Genomic DNA, 21,701 nt, shown 5'->3' with positions numbered 1-21,701 from the left:
ATTGAATATTATTATAATGTTGTTGTTGTTGGCTGCTTGAAAACTTCCCTGGAATGGAAATGTGAGCAAGTTGTGAAAAACACAATGCCTGCTGCTGATGATCAAGCTGCTGTGAAATAAGTTTGTAATCCTCCTTATCCCGGTTCCCCAGCAGTTCTCTGAGGCTTCTGTCTTTTCCAAAGTTGTCTGCTCTTTTGCTAAGGAAACAGCTCTACAAGGAGAATCCTCCCTTCCAGAGGCTGAGTTGTTAATAATGAAATGACAGATGGCTTTTATCTATAAGGGACATTCCCTCTACCTCGCTCTTAATCCTGGGATTCTCTTTGTGGGCAGCTGAATGGTTCGAGGCCCTGCATTGTAAAAAATATCCATTAAGCATTGCAAGTGAAGCCCAAATCCACCAAGGGCTATTCTGCACCTGACTATGTACTAAACGTTAGCAAATCCATTTAAATAATGCAAATAGGGACAGGAATTTTTATTTATTGATTTCAAAAACTCAGCTCCCAGTTTGAAAGGCTGGGTGCGGTGGAGAACATAAAAGAGAGCTGCTTGATCATGCCAACCGCATTGTGTTCTCAGAGATGCCTATGGAAAGCCTGAAAGCAGAACCTGAAAGTAGCAGCAATCTCCTCTCCCCACCTGCAACTGGTTTTCAGAAGCACAGAACATAATAATCGTGGTTGGTTCTTGGTTGCTGCTGATAAACCTTCCATAATCCTCTTTTAAAGCCGTCCACGTTGGCGGCCCTCACTACCTTCTTGCTGGAGGGAGTTCCATAGTTTAACTATGTCCTGCTTGAAGAAGACTTTTATTTTCCCTTCGGCTTCGCTGGAAGTCCCTGCGCTCTAGTATTTTGAGAGGAAGGAAAAACAAAACACTTATTATCTTTTCTGCACGCTGTGAAGAATTTGGCTGCTTTTACACGCGCTTTCTGCAAACGAAAAAGCCCCCAAATGCTGCGATCTTTCCTCCAAAGAGCTGTTGCTCTTTTCCCGTGATCATGTTTTGGTTGCCCTGTTCCTTGCTACACTGTTCCTTTTTTGGGGAGGGGGAGAAAGATGCATAGTCGGGATTCAATGCGAGCCCCCGCAGGTTGCACCGAAAACCCAACCTCGGAGCTAATTTTCAAAAGCGGACTTGGGAGAGTTAAAGAGCTTCTGTTGACAGCTGGCAAGCCGGCCGGCCAATCCTAGCTGAAGCTGCTTCGCTGGCCACGCCCCCGTCCTTTCCTTTGCGCTCGCTGATTGGCGGAGCGATGGAAACCCGGGCAGGCGCGCGCCCTTCCTATGCTCCATATATAGAGAGAAGCGTAGGGTTCAATATAAATGTGAGTCTTTTTTCCTGGGGTTTTTTTCCTCCTTCTTCGTTCGATCGGATTTGCAGTCTGGATTTGCGATTTTTCTCTAGTGCTCTGCTAGATGCAGGACCTCAGCCAGCACCGGTTGGTTGTGAAAAGCCCGAACTGATTTCTTTTTCTTGCTTCCCATTATTTTGGCTTAATAATGGCCAAAAGGAGCTCTTTGTTCATTCGAATAGTAGAAGGGAAAAATCTACCAGCCAAAGACATGTGAGTAAAACAAGCAAGCAAGCTAAGCTTTCCTTCCTCATTACCCACCGCTTGTGGTTGTTGTTGTTTGATCTGTTATTTATCAAACCTCAGTTCTTTGTTGCTGACGAAGCTAGTGGCGGTGTGTTTGTGATCCTCTATGTGCTTTACTTAGAAGTTCCACTGATCGCAGTGTTTCTTGGTAAGTGTGTGCAAGATTGTAGGCGTCGAGGTGCATCCAACTGAAACCTACTCGGAGTAGACCCACTGACTAGACCTATGTATGTCCATTAATTCCAGTATTCTGTGAGTATGACTAATGCTGGATACGGCCCCTTCCCTCTTGCAGATCAACACCATACATTTAAAGCATATCTGTTGCACATTCAAAGCGCATAACATTCCCCAGTGGGTTTTGGGAGCTGTAATTTGTTAAGGGCGCTGGGAATTGTAGCTCAGGGAGGGGGCAACTACAGTTCTCTGGATTCTTTGGAGGAATCCATGTGCTTTAAATGTGTGTTGAATTTGTTGTAAATGTATTGTGTGGGTCTGCCCTCTGCCTCTCTATTGTATGTTAAGACTTTGGTAGCTTTTTAAAAAATAATAATTGTGAAATAAGTTTCTCTTTCTCAGTTGGTCAGCTGGTGTTTAAAAACATATTGTAGAAGCTTTCCTGCTTCCTCTTTTGGGGCTGAAAAACAAAATCTGTACACTCTGATTCTAGGGACAGGGTTTGTTTCCCCCCCTACTGAAAAATCTAGCTTTGCCTTCCCCTGTCTGGTGCCCAAAACATCTGGAAGGTACCTGGTATGTGACGGCAGATCTAGCCTGAGGAAGCTTACTTATTACCATTTAATTAAAACACAAGCTTGATTGTCAGCCCCTAGCCAACACCTTGTCCTCATTTCAAGCATGTTAATTTCTTTCTGTGAGACCAAAAAACGCCACTAACTGCATGTTTTCCTATTCTGTAACAATAAGAAATCAGTTTTGATGAAGATCCTATCTCCCACAAACAGTTGCATTCCCACTCCCACTCCACCCTGTCTGCCAAGCCAGCCTCATCTACATGGCCAAATATGTTCAACATTCTTATTTATTATTTATTTGCTGTCTGACACTGAATTGTTATAGATTCCGGAGGGGTGGTTGTATCAGTCAGCGGCAGCAAAACTGGCAATGAGTCCGTGGCTCTGTTGAATGGCTCATCATGGCATAAGCTTCTTCTGCCTGATGATGCCACACACAGAGTTATTACAGGCACGTTTCTGAAGCAATTCCCAGTCTCTGCATGAAAGTTGGGTTTAAGACGTAAACTCCATTGGCATGACAAAAGGACAGCACAACATTCAATGCACCTAAAAATAGCAAAATGGCCTGATCGCTGTTAAAACGTATTTTCCTCCCTCGCTCTCTCTTTCTCAATTCGGGGCTTAAATTGTGCCAGATTTCATGCCAAAGCTTAGGCTCTGGAATCTGTTTCAACACCGGAGCTAAGAGCCGCTGTCACCTCTTTAGAAATCCTTAATCCAGCACTGTGCAGGATAAACATGATTCTGATGAAATGAGAGTGGAGAAGAAATAGGAAGCAGATAAAAAAATCTGCCTGGCCATAGGGGGTCAAACACTGCAAACTCTTAATTGATTTGTATTATAGCAAGATTCCCATTTGCCCATCGCTTTGAAATGTTTTCTTTGTGTCCTTTCCCAGGGATCTTTCCAATGTATTCATCTGAAGGAAAAATATTGCATTGAGACTGGCCTGCCAGGATGTTGTAGAAAAGAAAAGATTACCCCCAAAGTTCAGGTTTTGGCAAGTAGGGGGCAGAAAGATGAAGGGTTGCCTAAGACCTGCTATTCCTTGCATGGCTATTCAGCAGAGGGCTTGCTGTTCAACAAGGCCAGACTATTTTTAGGATTTAAGTGATTTACGGCAAAGTTCTGAAGTAAGGTCTTGAATGTGAAGTCTTCTATAAATTCCCAGAAAGCAGGTTCCTGATGCATATAGTCAGTGCTTTTTTTCTGGGGGGACGCATTCCCCTAAACATTTTGTGAATCTATGTTTGGCCTCATTGAGGGACATTATTTCAATATGAGTAGGAAAACGAGAGTACCCCTAAACGTTGTTTTTTCTTAGGAAAAAAAAAGCACTGCATATAGTAACATGTACATAAACTGTATGCGGGTAAAATTTGCATGTATAACCATGCACAAGTTATGCGCAAGAGAACCCTGCTTTTTGAAGTGTCTCCAGTCATTCACAGAATTTGTTTGCACAAAGTCTTCGTGCTTTACATGTAAAGGGGGGGGCAGTGTGCACTAGGCCTCTGCTCTCTGTGTGCAATATGTATACATCATGCACATACAACTCTCAACGTGTACCCCATCATTGGATGGTATTTTTGCCACATAAAGCACTGTGTCACCACTTTAAGCTCTCATGTCTTCCCCAAAGAATTATGGGAGCTGTAGTTTATTAACAGTACTGAGAGCTGTTAGGAGACCCATATATTCCCCTCCCATAGCTACAATGCTAGAGTGGTTTAACAGCCTGCCCTTCTTTACAGGAACCTCCAAAACTTGTTGCTCTGTAAGAGTGAATAGAGTCCTCCTAGACATGAATTATGTGAATGTGGCCTTGGTGCTTTATGGAAGGCCTTGGGGCAATCTCAGGGTGGAGAAGTTAAATCTTCTAAAGAAAGCATTGCAATACAATAAAAAAACCTCTATGCAGATATTTAGGGACACAGGTGGCGCTGTGGGTTAAAGCCTCAGCGCCTAGGACTTGCTGATCGAAAGGTCGGCGGTTCGAATCCCTGCTGCGGGGTGCGCTCCTGCTGCTCGGTCCCAGCGCCTGCCAACTAGCAGCTCTGGCTCGCCAGAGCAGCGATGTCACGCTGGCCACGTGACCCGGAAGTGTCTCCGGACAGCGCTGGCCCCTGGCCTCTTAAGTGAGATGGGCGCACAACCCCAGAGTCTGTCAAGACTGGCCCGTACGGGCAGGGGTACCTTTACCTTTACTTTATGCAGATATTTGCAAGGACAGTATGGAGACTAACAAGAAAGGCAATATCCTTTGATGCAAACTTTCTGAAATCCCTGAACTTAAGCTCCCTTCTGAGAAAGATTTGTAGTTTCCTTTGCTTGCGGGCTTGGCTTGCAATTATAATGTGGTTTTCATCCAAAACAAAATGGGTTACTTCCTATACCTTAAGAGGCAGGTGGTTGGTGCAGAACGTCCTCCCCTTCACAATTGCAGCCAGCTGTTAAGTGTGCTTGCCTCAGAGATGGCCTAGATTTGCTGACAACATTGTGCTAGAAAGTAGAAGCCTGTTTAAACCTTTCCTTATCATACTGATCTTCACCCAAGTGAAGGGAAACATTGTAGGGGGCACCCTGCAGTTTGAGGAAATGGCTTCTCCTCCCTCCCCCTTAAGAGAGACTTGGGCCGCAGTCACACTATATATTTAAACTATTACCATACCAGTCATGGCTTTCCCCAAAGAATCTGGGGAGGGTTCTGAGAGCTGTTAGGAGATCCCAACCCCACATTTAAAGGGGCAGAGGAAAGCCAGACCACACGGGGGTTGGGGAGGATGTTGTGTGGATGCCCCTACATTAATGGGAGGGAGACAGGCAGGTGCAAAACTACAGCTTGTTCTTTGTGTGTGGGCAAGCCCAGATTTCTCATGTGCAAGGTCTTTGGTTGCGGCGCATAGTCTGGCAATCACTTATTTAGATCCTTCTGTTATCATGTGTCTCTTGAACCCTTTTTCTGGCTGCTTCCCTTCGCTGTGCTCCCCCGGTATCAGGAGCAGCTGATGAAATAAGAAACAAGTCGAAAGGGTAGGAGGCCTCCCTTCTCTCCTCTCTCAGCTTCTCCCCCCACCCCCACCCCCAGTTCATGAATGCCCCAGGTCAACTCTCTGCATTGTAGTCTTCTGTGACAGCTGAAAAGGCTAGTCCATTAATATATTAAAATGAGAGCTTTTCTCTGGAAATGTCATGGTGCCCTGTGAACTGGATGAGAGCCCGGGCAATCCCTAGCTATTATTGGGGCCCCTCCCAGCTACACTAAGCCTTTTCTTCTTGTCTGCCCTCTATTACTGTGTGTTGGGCTGAGGCCTACAGAGCTGAGATAGTGGAGCCATAGGAAGCCAGTGTTTACATTCAAGCAGGGCAGAGCGGTACAGCCTTTCCAGGAGGGTACCACTTCAGATTGTAGGGGTGTGTGATTGATAAATTGCATTTATATCCCACCCTTTCCTCCGAGGTGGCATAGAATTGTAGCGTTGGAAGGGACCCTGCTGCAATGCATGAATCTCATCTAAAGTATCCATGACAGATGGCCATCCAACCTCTGCTGAAAAACCTTCAAGGAAGGAGAGTCCACCACCTTCCAAGGGAGTCTGTTCCACTGTCGGACACCTCTTACTGCCAGAAAGTTTAGTCAGAAGCTCCTTTCTTGTAACTTGAATCCATTGGATCAAGTCCTACCCACCGGAGCAGGGAAAAAACCAATATTCCATGTTCCATATTCCATGTGGCAGCCCTTTGAGATATTTGAAGATGGTGTACATGGTTCTCCTCCTGCTCCTTTAATCCCCACAACAGGCCTGTAAAGTAGGTTAAGCCGAGAGGCAGTGACTGGCCTCCAGGGTCACCCAGTGAGCTTCATGGCTGAGCCCCGCTCTCTCCCAGGTGCTAATCTGACATGCTAACTCAGGCATAGGCAAACTCTGACCCTCCAGATGTTTGGGACTACAGTTCCCATCATCCCTGACCACTGGTTAGCTAGGGATGATGGGAATTGTAGTCCCAAACATCTGGAGGGCTGGAGTTTGCCTATGCCTGTGCTAACTATCATACCACACTGGCTCCCTTGGGCCAGGGTGGCGGGGGGAATCCATTTTGAAGGTTAGGAAGTTTGTCTCTGGTACCAAAAAGGGTGCAGCTTCCCTCCCAAAGCAAATAGATAGCTTTCCTTCGGGATCACAACAGGAGAAGGGAAAGGTTCGATTCTGCCCCACTCCATCCAGCCCCCTGCACTTGCTCTGACCCTGTTACTTATTGGGATTCCTCTGCCGACACTGCAGTAATGCTTTAAAAACCACACCCCCGCCCTCTCAGTGGTGGCTGGTCTCTAAGTAGGACGGAAGGCAGAGTCACCTCCAAATGGTTGTAAGCAAGAAGTCAGACAAGTGGGCAGGCCAAGGTTGGTGGGACAGTGCCTTATTTGCCCTCATTGACCAGCCTTCACTACATGTGCTGTTAGATGCATCTTGTGTGGAAACCACTCTTTGCTCAGTCAGTTGAGCATGAGACATAATCTCAGGTTCGTGGGTTTGAGCCCCACATTGGGCAAATAATAATAATAATAATAATAATAATAATAATAATAATTTTATTATTTATACCCTGCCCATCTGGCTGGGCTTCCCCAGCCACTTTGGGTGGCTTTCAACAAAATATTAAAATACAGTAATGTATCAAACATTAAAAGCTTCACTAAACAAGGCTGCCTTCAGATGTCTTCTAAAAGTCTGGTGGTAGTTGTTCTCTTTGACATCTGGTGGGAGGGTGTTCCACAGGGTGGGTGCCACTACTGAGAAGGCCCTCTGCCTGGTTCCCTGTAACTTGGCTTCTCGCAGTGAGGGAACCGCTAGAAGGCCCTTGGAACTGGACCTCAGCGTCTAGGCAGAACGATGGGGGTGGAGACACTCCTTCAGATTCCTGCATTGCCGGGGGTTGGACTAGATGATGTTTATGGTTCCTTCCAACTCCGATTCTATGAGGCTAGAATACGATTTGCAGCAACTGTGGGCCCCATTTGGAAGGTGGAGGGAACTAAAGAAGCAAGGAGGGGGCTGCTGAGGGTGGGGAAGATGGGAAATCATGGTGAGAAATCACTCTTGGTATATTTATGTGGCCATCTAACTTGTTTTAAAAAAATTAAACTGCAGTTATGCACCTAATCCTCTTGAAATGTTATAGTCGGCTTACAGCTAGTCCTAATAGAAATAGATTGCAGCCTCAGGAGAGATGCACTTTGACAGCCCTTACTTTGCATACATAACTCAAGACAACAAATACATGCATGCAAACTATTGCATGCAGTCCTGGTCTGTGGCCTTCATTCTTTCATGGCTGCCATGTTTACAAAACCAAACCTCAGCAGGTTGAAGTGTGATGATGATGATGATGATTGATTGATTACCTGCCCTTCACCATAAGATCCCAGGGTGAGTTACAGCAATTTAAACTTCCCTATTAAAGGCAGTTTACAAGAAGTTGTAATCACAGGAATGGGGTGGGACCAGAAAAATATATATTGTGTGTCAAAGGCCACGGCAAAAAGGTGTATCTTCCTGGACTGTACCATCTTTGACTGCCAGGGACCACTCTTTTTAATGTTTCTTTGCTCCATTAACCTTTTTTAAAGTGACAAGAGGCTCTATATCTCTTGGTGCACACCTTGTGACCAGAACATCCTTGACAGTGGAACCTTTATTTCCTTGCCTGCTGTCTTAATTGCGTTGGTTGGTTGGTTTTATTGTGGGGTTGTTTTTAGCTAATAGTAATAATGGATGCGACAGACTAGCCGCCTTTCTGTCATGCTGATATTTTATGTTCAGAAAGTACTGTGTTTTGAAAAGGATTTCTGCCACTTCATGTAATGTTGGGGTTTTTTGTTTGTTTTTTAAAGGTTAACTGTAATCTGTCAAAAAGTTGGCATGAGTTTTCGATTTGCAAAGCTTGTTTTTTTTTTAAAGTACTGTGTTTTGGGTGGGAGGGCATTATCGTTCTTCCTTTCAGGATTAGGCACACTGAAAGCTGGCTTTCAATGTCCCAACTCTTGGTCCACCTAGCTCAATACTGTCCATCGCAGTGGTGGGAAGCCTGTGTCCCTCCAGATCTTGTTAGGCTGTCCAAGTCCCATCATAGGATTGCAGAGCTGGAAGGAATCACAGCTAAAGCATTCATGGCAGATGACCATCAAACCCTCTGCTTACAAATCTTCAATGAAGGAGAGTCCATCACCTTCCAAGGGAGTCTGTTCCACTGCCGAACAACTCGTACCATCAGAAAATGCTTCCTAATGAAAGGAGCTGGAATCTCCTTTCTTGTCATTTGAATCCATTAGCTCGGATCCTATTTTATAGAGCTGCAGAAAACAAGCTTGCTCCATCTTCCATGTGACAGTCCTTTAGATATTTGAAGATGGCCCTCATACCACTTCTCAGTCTTCTCTTCTCTAGGCTAAACATCCCCTTCCATTGTTCCTCATCAGGCTTGGTTTCCAGACCCTTGATCATCCTCTGCACACATTCCAGCTTGTCAACATCCTTCTTAAATTGTGGTGCCCAGAATTGAACATAGTATTCCAGGTGTGGTCTGACCAAGGCAGAATACAGCAGGACTATTATTACTTCCCTTGATGTGGACACTATGCTTCTGTTGATGCAGCCTAGAATTGCATTGGCTCCCCCCCCCCCCGCAAGGGCTTTTCCACACTTTGCCCTCCTCTTTCCAGGCACTGGTCCACACTTAAAAGCTCCAGGTCCATGCAGTTTGTTTGTTTTCGGTCCTGAGGTTTCCCCAAGAAAATCTGCTCTTTAGTGCTCAATCACAGCAAGCAGCAGTTCAGGTTTCCTGAGGACTGCTGATTGCTCTCACTGAGCTTTAAAGAGTGGGGTTTTGCGGGGAAAGCTCTGGAGTTAAAAGCGGGAGGTGGGGCGAGTTGTTTGGATACAGAGCTTTAAAGTCTGGTAAGGTAAAGGTAAAGTCTGGACTGTGCCTAGAAAGAGTGGAGGAAAAGCAAGTGTGGATAAACCCTCAGTCCCAGTTAGCATGACCCTTAAGGATGAGAGATGCCAAGTGATGTCTGAATGCTGTTTATTGAGTATAGCTCGGCTTTTAATACCATCCTTCCGGACATTCTTATTAAAAAGCTGGTGGACCTGGACCTTTTCCCTACCATGTGTGATTGGATTAAAGACTTTCTGAGCAATCACACACAAATGGTGAGGATTGGGCCTGTTACATCTACCTTTCTGAAGCTCAGCGCTGGCACCCCACAGGGATGCGTGCTGAGCCCCTACCTGTACTTGTTATATACATATGACTGCATTTCATCTGACCACTGCACTTATTAAGTTTGCAGATGATACCACCATAATGGGTCTAATTACAGGTGGAGATGAATCAGTGTACAGGGAGGAGGTTCAAAAAGTCTCCACATGTTGCCTAGAGAACAACTTGCACCTAAATATCAGCAAGACAAAGGAGATGGTGTTGGACTTTTGGAGGAAGAGAGAGGAACTAGCTCTGTTTTATATCAGGGGTGTGTGTGTGTGTGTGTGTGTGTGTGTGTGTGTGTGTGGAGAGTGTCTCTTCCTTTAAATTCCTGGGAGTTTACCTTAGTGAAGACCTCACTTGGAAAATCAATACAACCCAGGTGGTTAGGAAGGCCCAACAGAGACTCCATTTCCTCAGGGTCTTGCGAAAGAACCATGTCAAACAAAAATTGATGATCTCCTACCAGCCACAATAGAAAGTGTCCTTTCATACTGTATTACAGTGTGGTACGCTGGTTTGACAGCCACGGACAGGAAGTCCCTACAGAGGGTGGCGAATACAGCACATGACATCATGGGCTGTCCTTGGAGTTCGCTAGATGACATCGCGGGAGACCACTGCCTCAGGAAAGCGAGGAAAATTCTTAGGGATGACTCACACCCTGGCCAGCACTTCTTTAATCTCCTACCTTTGGGCAGGAGATACAGAAGTATAGTCAGCCGCACCAACAGGTTAAAGAACAGTTGGGCTGCTGAATGGAAAAAAAGTGGTGTAATTGACTTCTGACAAGCACGCAGAGCATGAACAAGACTGAGTGTATGGGGGGGGGGCTTGTTTAATTTCACTGCACACAGGTGGTGTAGAACAATAAAGGTTTATTTATTATTATCATAATATCTGAACCTGGAACCTTTTGCATGCAAGGCTGGGGACATCAGGCTAAGTTCTAAAACAATTGTGAACAATGAAGTGCTGCATACCTTCTACATCATGGAAGGACTGATGAAGCCCCAAACTCACAACACATTTTCTAGCGCTGAGCCTGCTGAAGCTAGGATGAGAAATTGGCTTGGAGCCCAGGTTGTCTCTATAAAGCCATCCCTGTGAAAATCTTGCTCTAGAGCAGGCAGTCCAAGCTGTGGTCTGCTCAGGGGCTCTATGGAAAGTCTGGGAAGGACAGAAGCAAGGACGGCTGCAAATGGTAGAGCTCAGGGGCTGCTCTGTCCTTCTGAGAACTTGTGATTCACCTGCAAGGTGAGCATGACGGACCAGAATTGGTGGGGAGAGGAGGCACTTGAAAGGACTAGGAAGGATTAGGAGTATGAAAGATGGAGAAGGAGGAAGCCGATAAAGAACACGGATGAAATAAAACTGAAAATCTGGCATGCATTGCATTGTAACCGCTGCGACAGGAAGAAAAATCATGATGTGTTCTGTCTGGACCCTCTGTAATTTTTAAGCAGTCAATGGGTGGGGTGCAGGAAGCTTGAGTAATAGAAGTACCAAGACAGTTCCCTGCCCCAAGCAGCTTACAATCTATGCAGTTAGGTATCCAGTAGGGTGTCAGCAACTTGACTTCAGTGAAACAAGACAACAGACTGATCAGGCAAAGGGTTCAATCCCAGCATGCTGTGGTGCAGTCAAACCAAGAGGACTCGAATCATAGCCAGCACACATATGTATTTTGCAGCATTTCTAAACTTTATTTTGTGCCTTTATGGGGGGAAAATGCTTGAAACGTTTTGGCCTCTTTTCTTTCTACTCCACATATTGTGTACATTTTACATACTCACTAAAGTTTCCTTGTTCTGGTGACTAATATTCCCCTTTGAAAAAGAAAACAAAGAACTTCACTTTAGCAACATATTAGAGAGGGTCTCTTACCCCTCCCACTTCCCCCTGCCAGTGTACCTTTTACTGGAAGGCTCTCTGGGTAATTGGAAACCTTGTGGATCTGTCAACAAAGCATAAAACCTTACAGAGGGAGGAAATGATTTTGAGTGTGACCTTTTAAAGCTGTTTATTCAATGCTAACAGCCCGGAGACCTCCAGAAGAAAAACATGTTTTGTTATGGGTTGAGGAAGTTCTTAGTCTGTACTCAGGATTGGGGAGAAGAAAAAAAGTGGATTAAATATATCTTTCAGATGAACAAATTACGTAGAGATCCTCTGTTGCAAGCTTCTTTCCCTCTGAAGGCTCATAGCTGCTTTCCTTTTTTGATCTCTTTCTAGTAGTATTTAAGACCGTCATCACATTCCTTCCCCGACTCAATTTTCTTCAAATGTTTTGTAAGATACCCTCATCCTCTGTACGGCACCACACTCAGAAATCTTTAAGAAGGACATCTGCCTTAAGCGAAGTTCTTCGAAGGTCGAATTGTTGGGTTGTATAATCAAAGCATTCATACCATTAAACCCTTAATTATGTTTATTTAGAAGGAAAGCCCCTTTGAATGCAGCAGAACGTACCATGGGGAGGTGGTATTTGGAGATTGCAGCCACGCATGTGGACTAGAAACGTGGATATCTTTCAAAATGAAAATTGGGAATTTCAAGATTTTCTGCTAAGTTGGGGATGGAACTGTTGTGTTCCTATGGTTTCTTCCATATTTAAGCAAGTAGGTTCTACCTCAGTTGACTTGATGAAACTGGCAAAGATTAGGGTTGGTGCTGAGTAACTGGGGGACAGTTTGGTTGGTGGGGAGATGGAATGCCTGTAGTAAGTTTTCTGAGTCCTCACCTTCTCTGTGTATGGAAGTGCTCTGTGAGAGAATGTTCTTGGGTGGAGGCCAATCTTCTTTGTGGTCTATTGGAGGAAAATCTTGAGCCAGGAGCAGACCGGTTAAAAGCCTCAGCCAAAAATAGTTTTTGTGTGTGTATTTTATGGTAAAAGAATGCATACAACAGAAATAAGATTTAAAACAAGGGCCCATCAAAACATAAATGTGAGCACACTCAAATATTACAAAGGGCAGATGTGTTTTGACATCAAGTCTTCACTGGTGGCCAGAATTATGACCAGATAGTAGGTGGGGGCAGGAAGTTTAAAATAGTCCCTGAGGAGAATACGTATCTTATTGTGGCTAAATCTTTATTCTGACACTCACCCTTAGGCTTAAAAAAACAAAAACACTCTTCATTTCAATAATGGGATCAAACATCATCAGGATACAGGATGTTTGAACCCTACATAAAAAAATGGTAACACAAAAATGCAAAGGAGAACGTTAAATGCAAAGCTTTTTAAATAATTATATGCAGGTTTGGCCTTCAGTCTCACTCCTGAGTAGGAATGAGGGAGAAAATCGATTCACTTCACATTTAAAGTTAAGTACGGTATATCAAATTTGCACTTTTCAAAGCAACATGAGAACCAAAATACAGCCATCCATCAAAATTAGCACACATCCAAATTTTGTAATGCAGTTGCTGAACAAAATAACGTTTACAAAAGCCCACATATGGGGGGGGGGGAATGGGCATAAAAATAAATATATTGGTGAAAATGACGTCTGAAACTGCATTGCATCAGAAGGAACTGCATGCCAAAATGTGTTAATTAAGACGTATTCACGCTAAAAGACTGGAGAAGTTTTCATTCTGCCACCTACAATGGGAGCTTTGCTAAGTGGTTTTAAGTGGCATTCAGGCCCTATGAACAATCCTGTCTTTTGCAGCTCTCTCTCCACCATGTTCTTAAAATTTCATAGAATCATAGAATTTTAGAGTTGGAAGGGACCCTAAGGCTCATCTAGTCCAACCCGCTACAACCCTCTTTTTGTCCAATGTGGGTCTCAAACCCACGACCCTGATATTAAAAGTCTCATGCTTACCGTATATCGGTGGAGCTGTTTATTCCACTGACTTGGCAATAACAGCCAGCAGCCAAATGGTTAAATGCAGAACTCAGCAGCTATAAATCCAGCTCCTGAGATATCTCTATTTCCCCCATCTCACAGGGCACCCTTTTTTCGAATTAAATGGCTGTTTATTTTTCTGCCTTTAGCTTGCAAATGATTAACGAAGGCCAAAGCAGGGAGCTGAAAATAGGATAATTCAGGTGTGCATTCCATTATTTGGTCTCCTGCTATACAGTGCCTCAAGCTGCGCTGATTAATGGAGAGTAGAGGAAGGAATCCATTTATGGCACCACCTCAGGCTCTAGCTCGGCCAGGTGTGGTCTCCCGATGTCATATGCTCTGCCTAAATGCACGTTGCAAGGAAACAAAGCAAAAAGCAAAGAACACCCAGCATGAGGGCTAGCACCATGAGGCATTTAAGGCTACCGATCACCCAAACTGAACTTACGATCAAATGTTGCACCCCCTTGGCTCACCTGCCCATCTGACTCTTATCTCGAGGTGGCAGGGTGCAATGAAGAGGGCGACCCATGCACTTTGCATGCGGCATCTTTGAGACACGAAGACCACATTCTTCTGCAGTCAAGTGGTTTACAAATTTTATGAAATATAATACAGTGGTACCTCGGGTTAAGAACTTAATTTGTTCTGGAGGTCTGTTCTTAACCTGAAACTGTTCTTACCTGAAGCACCACTTTAGCTAATGGGGCCTCCCGCTGCCGCTGAGCTGCCAGAGCACGTTTTCTGTTCTCATCCTGAAGCAAAATTCTTAACCTGAAGCACTATTTCTGGGTTAGCGGAGTCTGTAACCTGAAGCGTCTTTAACCCGAGGTACCACTGTATTACTACTAGCCACGATCTGGACCCGGCCCTTTTTTGTGTGAATGCTACTGAAGATTGCATTAGATCTGTCAGCAACTGCATCAGGATGCCTGCTCAACTTCTGATCAACTTAAAGCATCTTTCTTTGGGTGGCAGGAAGGAAGTGACAAGACAAGATGACCTCCTCTACACTGGGAGAAACTTCTAGAAGCCAAGTGGAGGAGCCTGAAATAGGCATCTCTCTCTCTCTCTCTCTCTCTCTCTCTCTCTCTCTCTCTCTCTCTCTCTGAGCAAACTGACACTTGCCATTTCTTTTAACAGAACCATAGATTTGTGGCTGTCCAGGCTCCTATCAAGGCCTTCCTCATGGCCATATGGTCTGTTGTGCCTTAGCTGCAGAAATGGCCCTCATGGAACCTGTTCTCATGGAGGCTGTTTGCTTGCCTTGCAGAGGAAATGAAGTCCCGCTGGCCTCAGCCACTTAATGAACCTTTCCCATATCTAGCAAGTGCCCAGCAGATGGCCAAGCGAATAACTCGGGAGAGGCAATTCCAAAGTCTCTAATTTGATGACTCCTTTCTTATTGACTTACTCTCTGTTTCTGCACTCAAAGCCTTTACAGTACTCTTTTTAACAGTGCACATGTTAAGATCTAAGCCACTGGTGTGCTTGATCTCCTGCAGAAGCCTGCCACTGCTTTGAAAAAGATGTCTGCAAGGAAGAAGGAGCAGAAGCTCGCATTTTGCCAGTAAGACGGGGTGAGGAATTTCAGGCCTGGTGCTGAATGCAGGACTTCAAGGCCTTCCCAGATTAGTCCCAGGGAATTGTAGCTCTGTGAAGGGAACAGGAGTCTCCTGAGAACTCTGCACTGTTAACAAACCGCAGCTCCCATAATTCTTTGAGGGAAAACATTATTCAAAGTAGTGTGTGTTAGAAGAAATTTTCCTGAAAATGCTGAAGAATTTTCATCAGGATTCTTAGAAAGAAAATCCGCAAGTTGGCTGCAGAAATGTGGAGAATCAAATTAAAGCCTGGGGAAATGAGAAACGGAGAAAACTGAAATTAACAGGTTTCCCATCCTTATTTCACGATAACTTCATAAAATGTGTACACGAAAGGACTGCACACCCACTGGTACTTTGCAGCTACTCAGCCTTGCTGCCTGCAATGTGATTGCAGGATGACTTGATACACGTGCAGAGGGCACCCGATATGGGAGACCCTGTGGTAGCGAATATCCAAGCAGGCTTGAGACCTGGGCATCTCCCTCTCGTTTTAGAAATCTGATAGTGAGAAACACTATCGGGGCAAGAGGCTCATTTGACCTTGAGTTGAGACGGTGGCAAATTGAGCAGGACGGGCCCAAGGGGGCAGTCAGTGAAGCGACTGGAAGGAGGTTAGGTCACAGGTCTCCAAACATCCATTCTCTCAGTTCTATAAATACATGGTTTGGTTAGTCACTGCATAAGCTTTGGAAAAGGCCTTTTTATTGACACTTCAGCATTCTCTGAAATCTCTTGTTGGAAAACCTTTCAACTGGAATGTATCCAAAGATGGAGAAAGACAAAGGGGTGGAAGGTTTGGGAACCCAAGCCCTGTGAGGAGCATTTGAAAAAGAAAAGCTGAGTGCGTTCAGTGGTATTGTTGAAGGAAGTATTGTTATTTACATTTATATTGCACCTTTCCTCCATGGAGGCATTCATGGTTCTCCTCCCTCTGTTTTGTCCTTCCAACAACCCTGTGAGGTAGGTTAGGCTGAGAGACTGTGACAGACCCAAGGTCACCTAGCGAGTTTCGTGGCTGAGTGTGGGGGCTTGTGAACCCCAGTCTTGCAAATCCTAGTTCACAGCATGGATGGTAAGAACATCTGCGTCTGACTCTTAGCATCTGGAATAATGGCGAGGTCCAGTTGTACCCAATAATTCAGCAGGGTGGCCTGTCCGTTGCAGGGGAAGCTCTGTGCTTCGTGATGGGCAGCAAAAGCCAACCCCCCCCATTTTTTTCTAACTCCCCAAGGGACTGAGTCCCCTAAGTCAATTTGGGAGAGTCAAAATGGCTTCAGGATTGCTCTCCTTAACTATTTCAGGCACATGGTTTATATACTTATGTATGTGTTTGCCTTGTGCATTTTATGAATATTCTTTCTATATTTGAGACCTTAGAATTCTTTATAACAGCTATTAAACCACTTCCAGTCAGGGAATTGTGGGAAAGGTATTGATCTTTGCACTGGGCCCCAAAGCTCCTCACTGGTTTTAAACAGCTAGTTGTGTTTCCGAAGAGCGGCGTTAGTGAGAAACCCAGACGCCTGCCATGTTAATTTGATCAGGGGCAAGTTAAGCCCTGTCAGCGAGAGCGAGAGTTTGTCTCTCACACAGCCTTCACCGGCTGCCCATGGAAGTCTTCCATCTTTGCATAGCTATATCGACACCCTGCCTTTGCAACACATCCCTCAAAGAACCCAAAGAGAGAACTGTTGTTAAGGGTATTGGGAATGATACTTCTGTGAGGGGCAAACTACAGTTCCCATTGTTCTTTTTGGGGAGGTAGGGGGAGGAATGTTGTTTAAATATATGGTGTGTGTGTACAGCTGTAGTTAGCATATACATATTTCATGCACATTTCTGTACTGTCCCACATAGTAAGCAAGCTGCCTCAACCTGTACACACGAAACAGTGCTTGCAGACACCTTTGGGGGTTTTAATATCTCTCAGCAGCCCATCAAAACAATCAGAAAATTACTGCCTTGGGCACTGCCACTGTTCCAAAATAAAGGTGGCACCTTATCTGCCCTTCCTAGTACTTGTAATCCAAAAGGAAAACACGGACACGTTAATTCAGCCTTCAGTTTGTTGTTTGTTGTTTTTAATATCCAGTTGGTTTCTTTTCCCTTCCTCTTCCTTTGTGCATATGTTCTGGATGAGGCCCCAAGGTTTTAAAATCCTTTTCCTGGAAGCCAAGTGTCTTGTTTGCCTCTGTGGTCTTTTTTTCACAGCCAGGATTCCTTTCTGGTTTTTACATTCAAGCCAAGGCGTTTCGAAGGGTCTGAGTTGCACTTAGGCTGTGTACATACTACTGTTTCTTCTGGCTCCAGTGAGCTCCCACTGCTGGCATGTGAAACTGAGGACGCATAGCTTTAACCACAATCTATATGTATTGTCTAGCTTCTTGAGAAATGTATAGAATATTCGGGGAAACCCGGACGTATGTCAACCCATGTCAGGAATGGAATGGGCGGGGGGAGGGATTTCCAAAAAAACCAGGTCAGAAATAAACAAAGCTCAACAACTTTTATATCTGGATTTTCACTCTCTGAAATATGGCAGCCCTAAAATATAGTATAAATACTAGGGGCTGTTCCTCTGCTAGTTCCATTCACAAGCCCTGCTGCCATTCTGCCTCACATTAAATCCCTAAAGCTTTCAGATCCCACCCCATGCAACCAGTAAGCTCACTTGACCTTCCCAACTCCATTCATATCCAGTATTGTGATCTGGCACTACAAATCCTCCAATGGGGGCTGCGTGATGACAGCCTTACATTTTTATGTATATAGGAAGATATGCAAAATACATTTAAGATCACTAATAAAACATATCATACATACACAGTGCAATGTGAACAGTTTTATTTATTGCCCTCCACAAATAGGATCTTTATGCTTAAACAGCAACAGTGCTTTTTACCTGGCACCTAAAGGTGTATAATGAAGGCACCAGGCGAACCTTCCTGGGGAGAGGATTCCAAAAATGGGGAGCCACTGCAGAAAAGGCCTTTTCTTATGTTGCTGCCATCCAGACCTCTCATGGAGAAGGCACACAAAGGAGGGCCTCGGATGATGATCTCAAGGTTTGGTTAGGTTCATATGGATTTACAAGCTTTAATGCTTTCAAATTTAATATTTATTTCATGAGAGTTTTTTAAACACCAGCTTTCCAGTGCTGTGGTAGCTATTATCCTACTTTAATTAAGCTCACTTGGGTCAACATCTTATAGTTCATTTCCTGCAGCCTGATCACAGTAATAACGTGGGGATGATATTTATTTAAGGTGAAAATGAATCAACAGAGAGAACCTTTGTTAAGCCTAGAAAATCCACAGTAAACCTTTCGGATTTAGCTGCAACCTGCTATGTAATGGAAAGCAATGCTCTAAGTGTCCTTGCAGCCACTGGGCAGGTGAACGACCAGGTCATGAGCGTAGCCGGGGGGGCAGCTTCCCCCCCCAATAAATAAAAATCAATAAAAATACATGGCAATTTGAGGTTTGCCCCCCCCCCCAACAAATGGCCTGCCCCCTGCCCTAACAAAAATCCTGGCTACATCTATGGACCAGGTCCTTGGGCTCTCAAATTAACTTGCATAGTTTTTCTTGGGGGGGAGGAGATGCATAAAAATGGAGGCTGGTCCATAAGGGTGAATGGAGGTCTGCTCTACCAACCTAAGCATGACCCTACCTGCCTGCCTTATTTATATCTGGCCCAACGGTTGGCACCAGACATTGGATTCCTCTTTTGTGGTGTTGGCTCTGTAGAACACAACTAGGAGGAGGATGGGGACAAACTAGATTTAGTGGTCTCTGGGCCTGTCCATACCTCTGCCTCATGACTCCTTTAATTCTCCTTTGTCCATGTGTAATTGTGGAATAAATGAATGAAAATGATATTTATTCTTAGGGAAGGTATGGTGAGGATGGCCACTGCCTGCCTTAAGACCGATTCTGTGAACAAAGAGGTTCAAAGAAGCCACAAGGAAGAGTCCCTTTGCAGAACTGTTTCTGCATGTTTTACAACCGGAGTTGTAAATGTCTTACATCCTGAGATGCTGAGACAAAGCAAATGTTGGACTTAAAAGCTTGACTCCCTAAGAGGCTCTTTTCCTGGATAATGTTACAATTAAGTAAAGAATGTATTAGAAGTAGATTGTTAGCCTTGAATTTAGAGGTGACACGGACATAACAAGGAGAAATAGCAGATGATAGTTTAAGAACTAGTACCCTTGCTCAAATGCTTCATGAATATTATAAAACACACCCCTATTGTAAAAACTGCTCATTTGAATGGACATGGGATGTATGTTATTGTTGGGGATACCTATTTTACATGTTTAGGAGCAAACATGATGTGGGCGGATCAGGAAGCCTGTAAACTGCAATTTCTTAACCAATAGGAATTGTAGTAGGGATATTTGAACGGTCTTATCTGTGATGTGAACTGGAATGTGCAATCCCCTCTTTCCAGCATGAGTTGGGGGGTTCTTTGCCCACAGTACTGTGTCGACCTGCAATAAATCTGATTCTGCTTGATCATGTTGTAGACTCCTTTCAAAGAGAAATTTGAATCCCTCTGGGAAAGATCTCTGGGTCAGATTTGTCCAACTATCGTTCTCCATCTGCTGGTGTCCCACAGTTTCTTTTCTGCCCTACATCCAGAGATGTCTTATGCTTTGAAAATCCAAATGGGGGAAAAGGGACATTGATCGCATAGGGAATGTCCAGATAATAGGGAAGAGAAATCTGAAGGGTGGCGGACTTTGCACTGGGAGGAAAACAGAGCTCTGGACATTTCTTTCCCACCAAATTTGATACAGGGGAAAAAGAGGTCTGTGGTGCCCCTCCTTAGTCCACAACTTCATGCCAGAGTGTCGTCCCTCCTAAATGACCAGAAGCGTTGTGTGTGTGCGCCTGTGTAATGATATGGGATTAAAGCATTAGTTGGCTAATTGCACTGATTAAAGCCTACAACTGCTTCCCACCCCTGGCAGAATGTTGTGAGGCAGGATGTGGTGGAGGAGGTGCTGGAAATCTCTCTAATGTAGAAGAAGGCCGTAACTCAGTGGCAGAACGTCCCCTATTCCATCCTTTGCGTATCCAGGTAGGGCTGAGACCCAGGCAAGCCACTGCCAGTCAGGGCGAACAAGACTGAGCAAGATGAAACCTTTTCCAGACCCATGAGGACTAGAATCTTGAAAAGGTCTTAGGGCTGAATCTCTGGCATTTCCCAGGTAAGCCTGGGAGAGACCCATGTGGGAGACAATGCCAGTGGTCTGACTCTGCATTAGGCACCTTCTTGTGAATCAGTGTGTTCTGGGGGTAATTTGTATCATGCAACAGCCATGGAGAATCTTTATTTGTATTTTTTCCCCTCCTTTTGTCTAGTACAGGCAGCAGTGACCCTTACTGCATTGTGAAAATTGACAATGAAGCCATTATCAGGTAAGTGGTGAACATTAGAACACCCACTTTCCCCCTTCCCTCCCTCTTTCTCTCTATCTCCCTCTCTCCTTGCCCTGCAAAGCAGAAGAAAGGGGCCAAAATCTGGACTTAATCCAAGCATACTTTTCATGAGTTACCCCTTGCATTTCAGATTGTGTATGACAGGGGTAGGCAACCTAAGGCCAGGGGGCCGGATGTGGCCCAATCGCCTTCTGAATCCATCCTATGGATGGTCCGGGAATCAGCATGTTTTTACATGAGTAGAATTTGTCCTTTTATTTAAAATGCATCTCTGGGTTATTTGTGGGGCACAGGAATTCGTTCATTTTCCCCACCAAAATATAGTCCAGCCCCCCACATGGTCTGAGGGACTGTGGACCGGCCCATGGCTGAAAAAGGTTGCTGACCCCTTTTCCTTTTAAGCACCTGGTCCTTTTTATCTCTCCCTTCCTCCCACCAGGACAGCCACTGTGTGGAAAACACTATTTCCTTTCTGGGGCGAAGAATACGAAGTCCACCTCCCCCCCACCTTCCACTGCGTGTCATTCTATGTCATGGACGAAGATGCACTCAGGTATGACATCACTTCCTGCGGAGATGAGGCTCTTCCTCCTGGCTCTCCTTTTTAATGGCGCTGCATCTACGCAGCAAGTTTTTGTGGACTCCATGCTTCTAGTGCACGCAAGCTTTGTGGAGCATCCTCGCAACACCATCCTCATTGAAATGCCACACATACCCCTCATTTTACTTGCAATTTACCCTTTCGGCAGAAATTTCAATAGGCTCAAAATAAATATATGTGGAAGTGATAAATCTGGAAAACATAGTGCCTTGCACCTTAAAAGCTGCAGTGGTAAACCTTTCTTAAGTTTTCTTTTCTGTAAATAAATAAATGAATAAATGTGCTACTGCTAAGCTTGGGTCTGCTGACACCTCCCTGTTGTGTGTGGCTGGTACCATTTCTAAAAAAAAATTATATTTATATATCACTATTTATTTAAAATAATAATAAGCTTTTTTAGATAATATTTTTAATTAGTTTTTCAATTACAATAATCAAATAAAAGCCTCATTATAACAATGCCCAATTATTATACAATTACTAATCCCAATCATTCAGATGCCAAATTATATAATTTAGGTGGCCTCCCACGTGCTAGAATTGATGGTTTGATGA

General features: G+C 44.5%; 1 protein-coding gene across 4 annotated transcripts in view; it reads left to right on the top strand.

The window, feature by feature from the left end:
- Positions 1 to 1,304: 1,304 nt before the first annotated feature.
- Positions 1,305 to 21,701, top strand: part of RASA4B (RAS p21 protein activator 4B) — a 46,580-nt gene continuing 26,183 nt past the window's right edge. The window contains exons 1-3 of one of the 4 annotated variants that reach the window (XM_081890319.1): positions 1,305 to 1,570; positions 20,468 to 20,524; positions 20,985 to 21,098. In XM_081890319.1, the coding sequence (XP_081746445.1) occupies positions 1,506 to 1,570; positions 20,468 to 20,524; positions 20,985 to 21,098 (236 nt within the window). In that variant the 5' untranslated portion in view covers positions 1,305 to 1,505. Of the gene's footprint in view, positions 1,571 to 19,810; positions 20,314 to 20,467; positions 20,525 to 20,984; positions 21,099 to 21,701 lie in introns of those variants that run through there. The other 3 variants (XM_081890321.1, XM_081890320.1, XM_081890322.1) reach the window with 3 other exon arrangements.

Source organism: Podarcis melisellensis (genome assembly GCF_964234715.1).
Source record: "Podarcis melisellensis genome assembly, chromosome: 15".
Lineage (NCBI taxonomy): Eukaryota > Metazoa > Chordata > Lepidosauria > Squamata > Lacertidae > Podarcis > Podarcis melisellensis.
The sequence above is the reverse complement of the archived record's forward strand: the minus strand, read 5'-3'. Positions and strand labels throughout refer to the sequence as shown.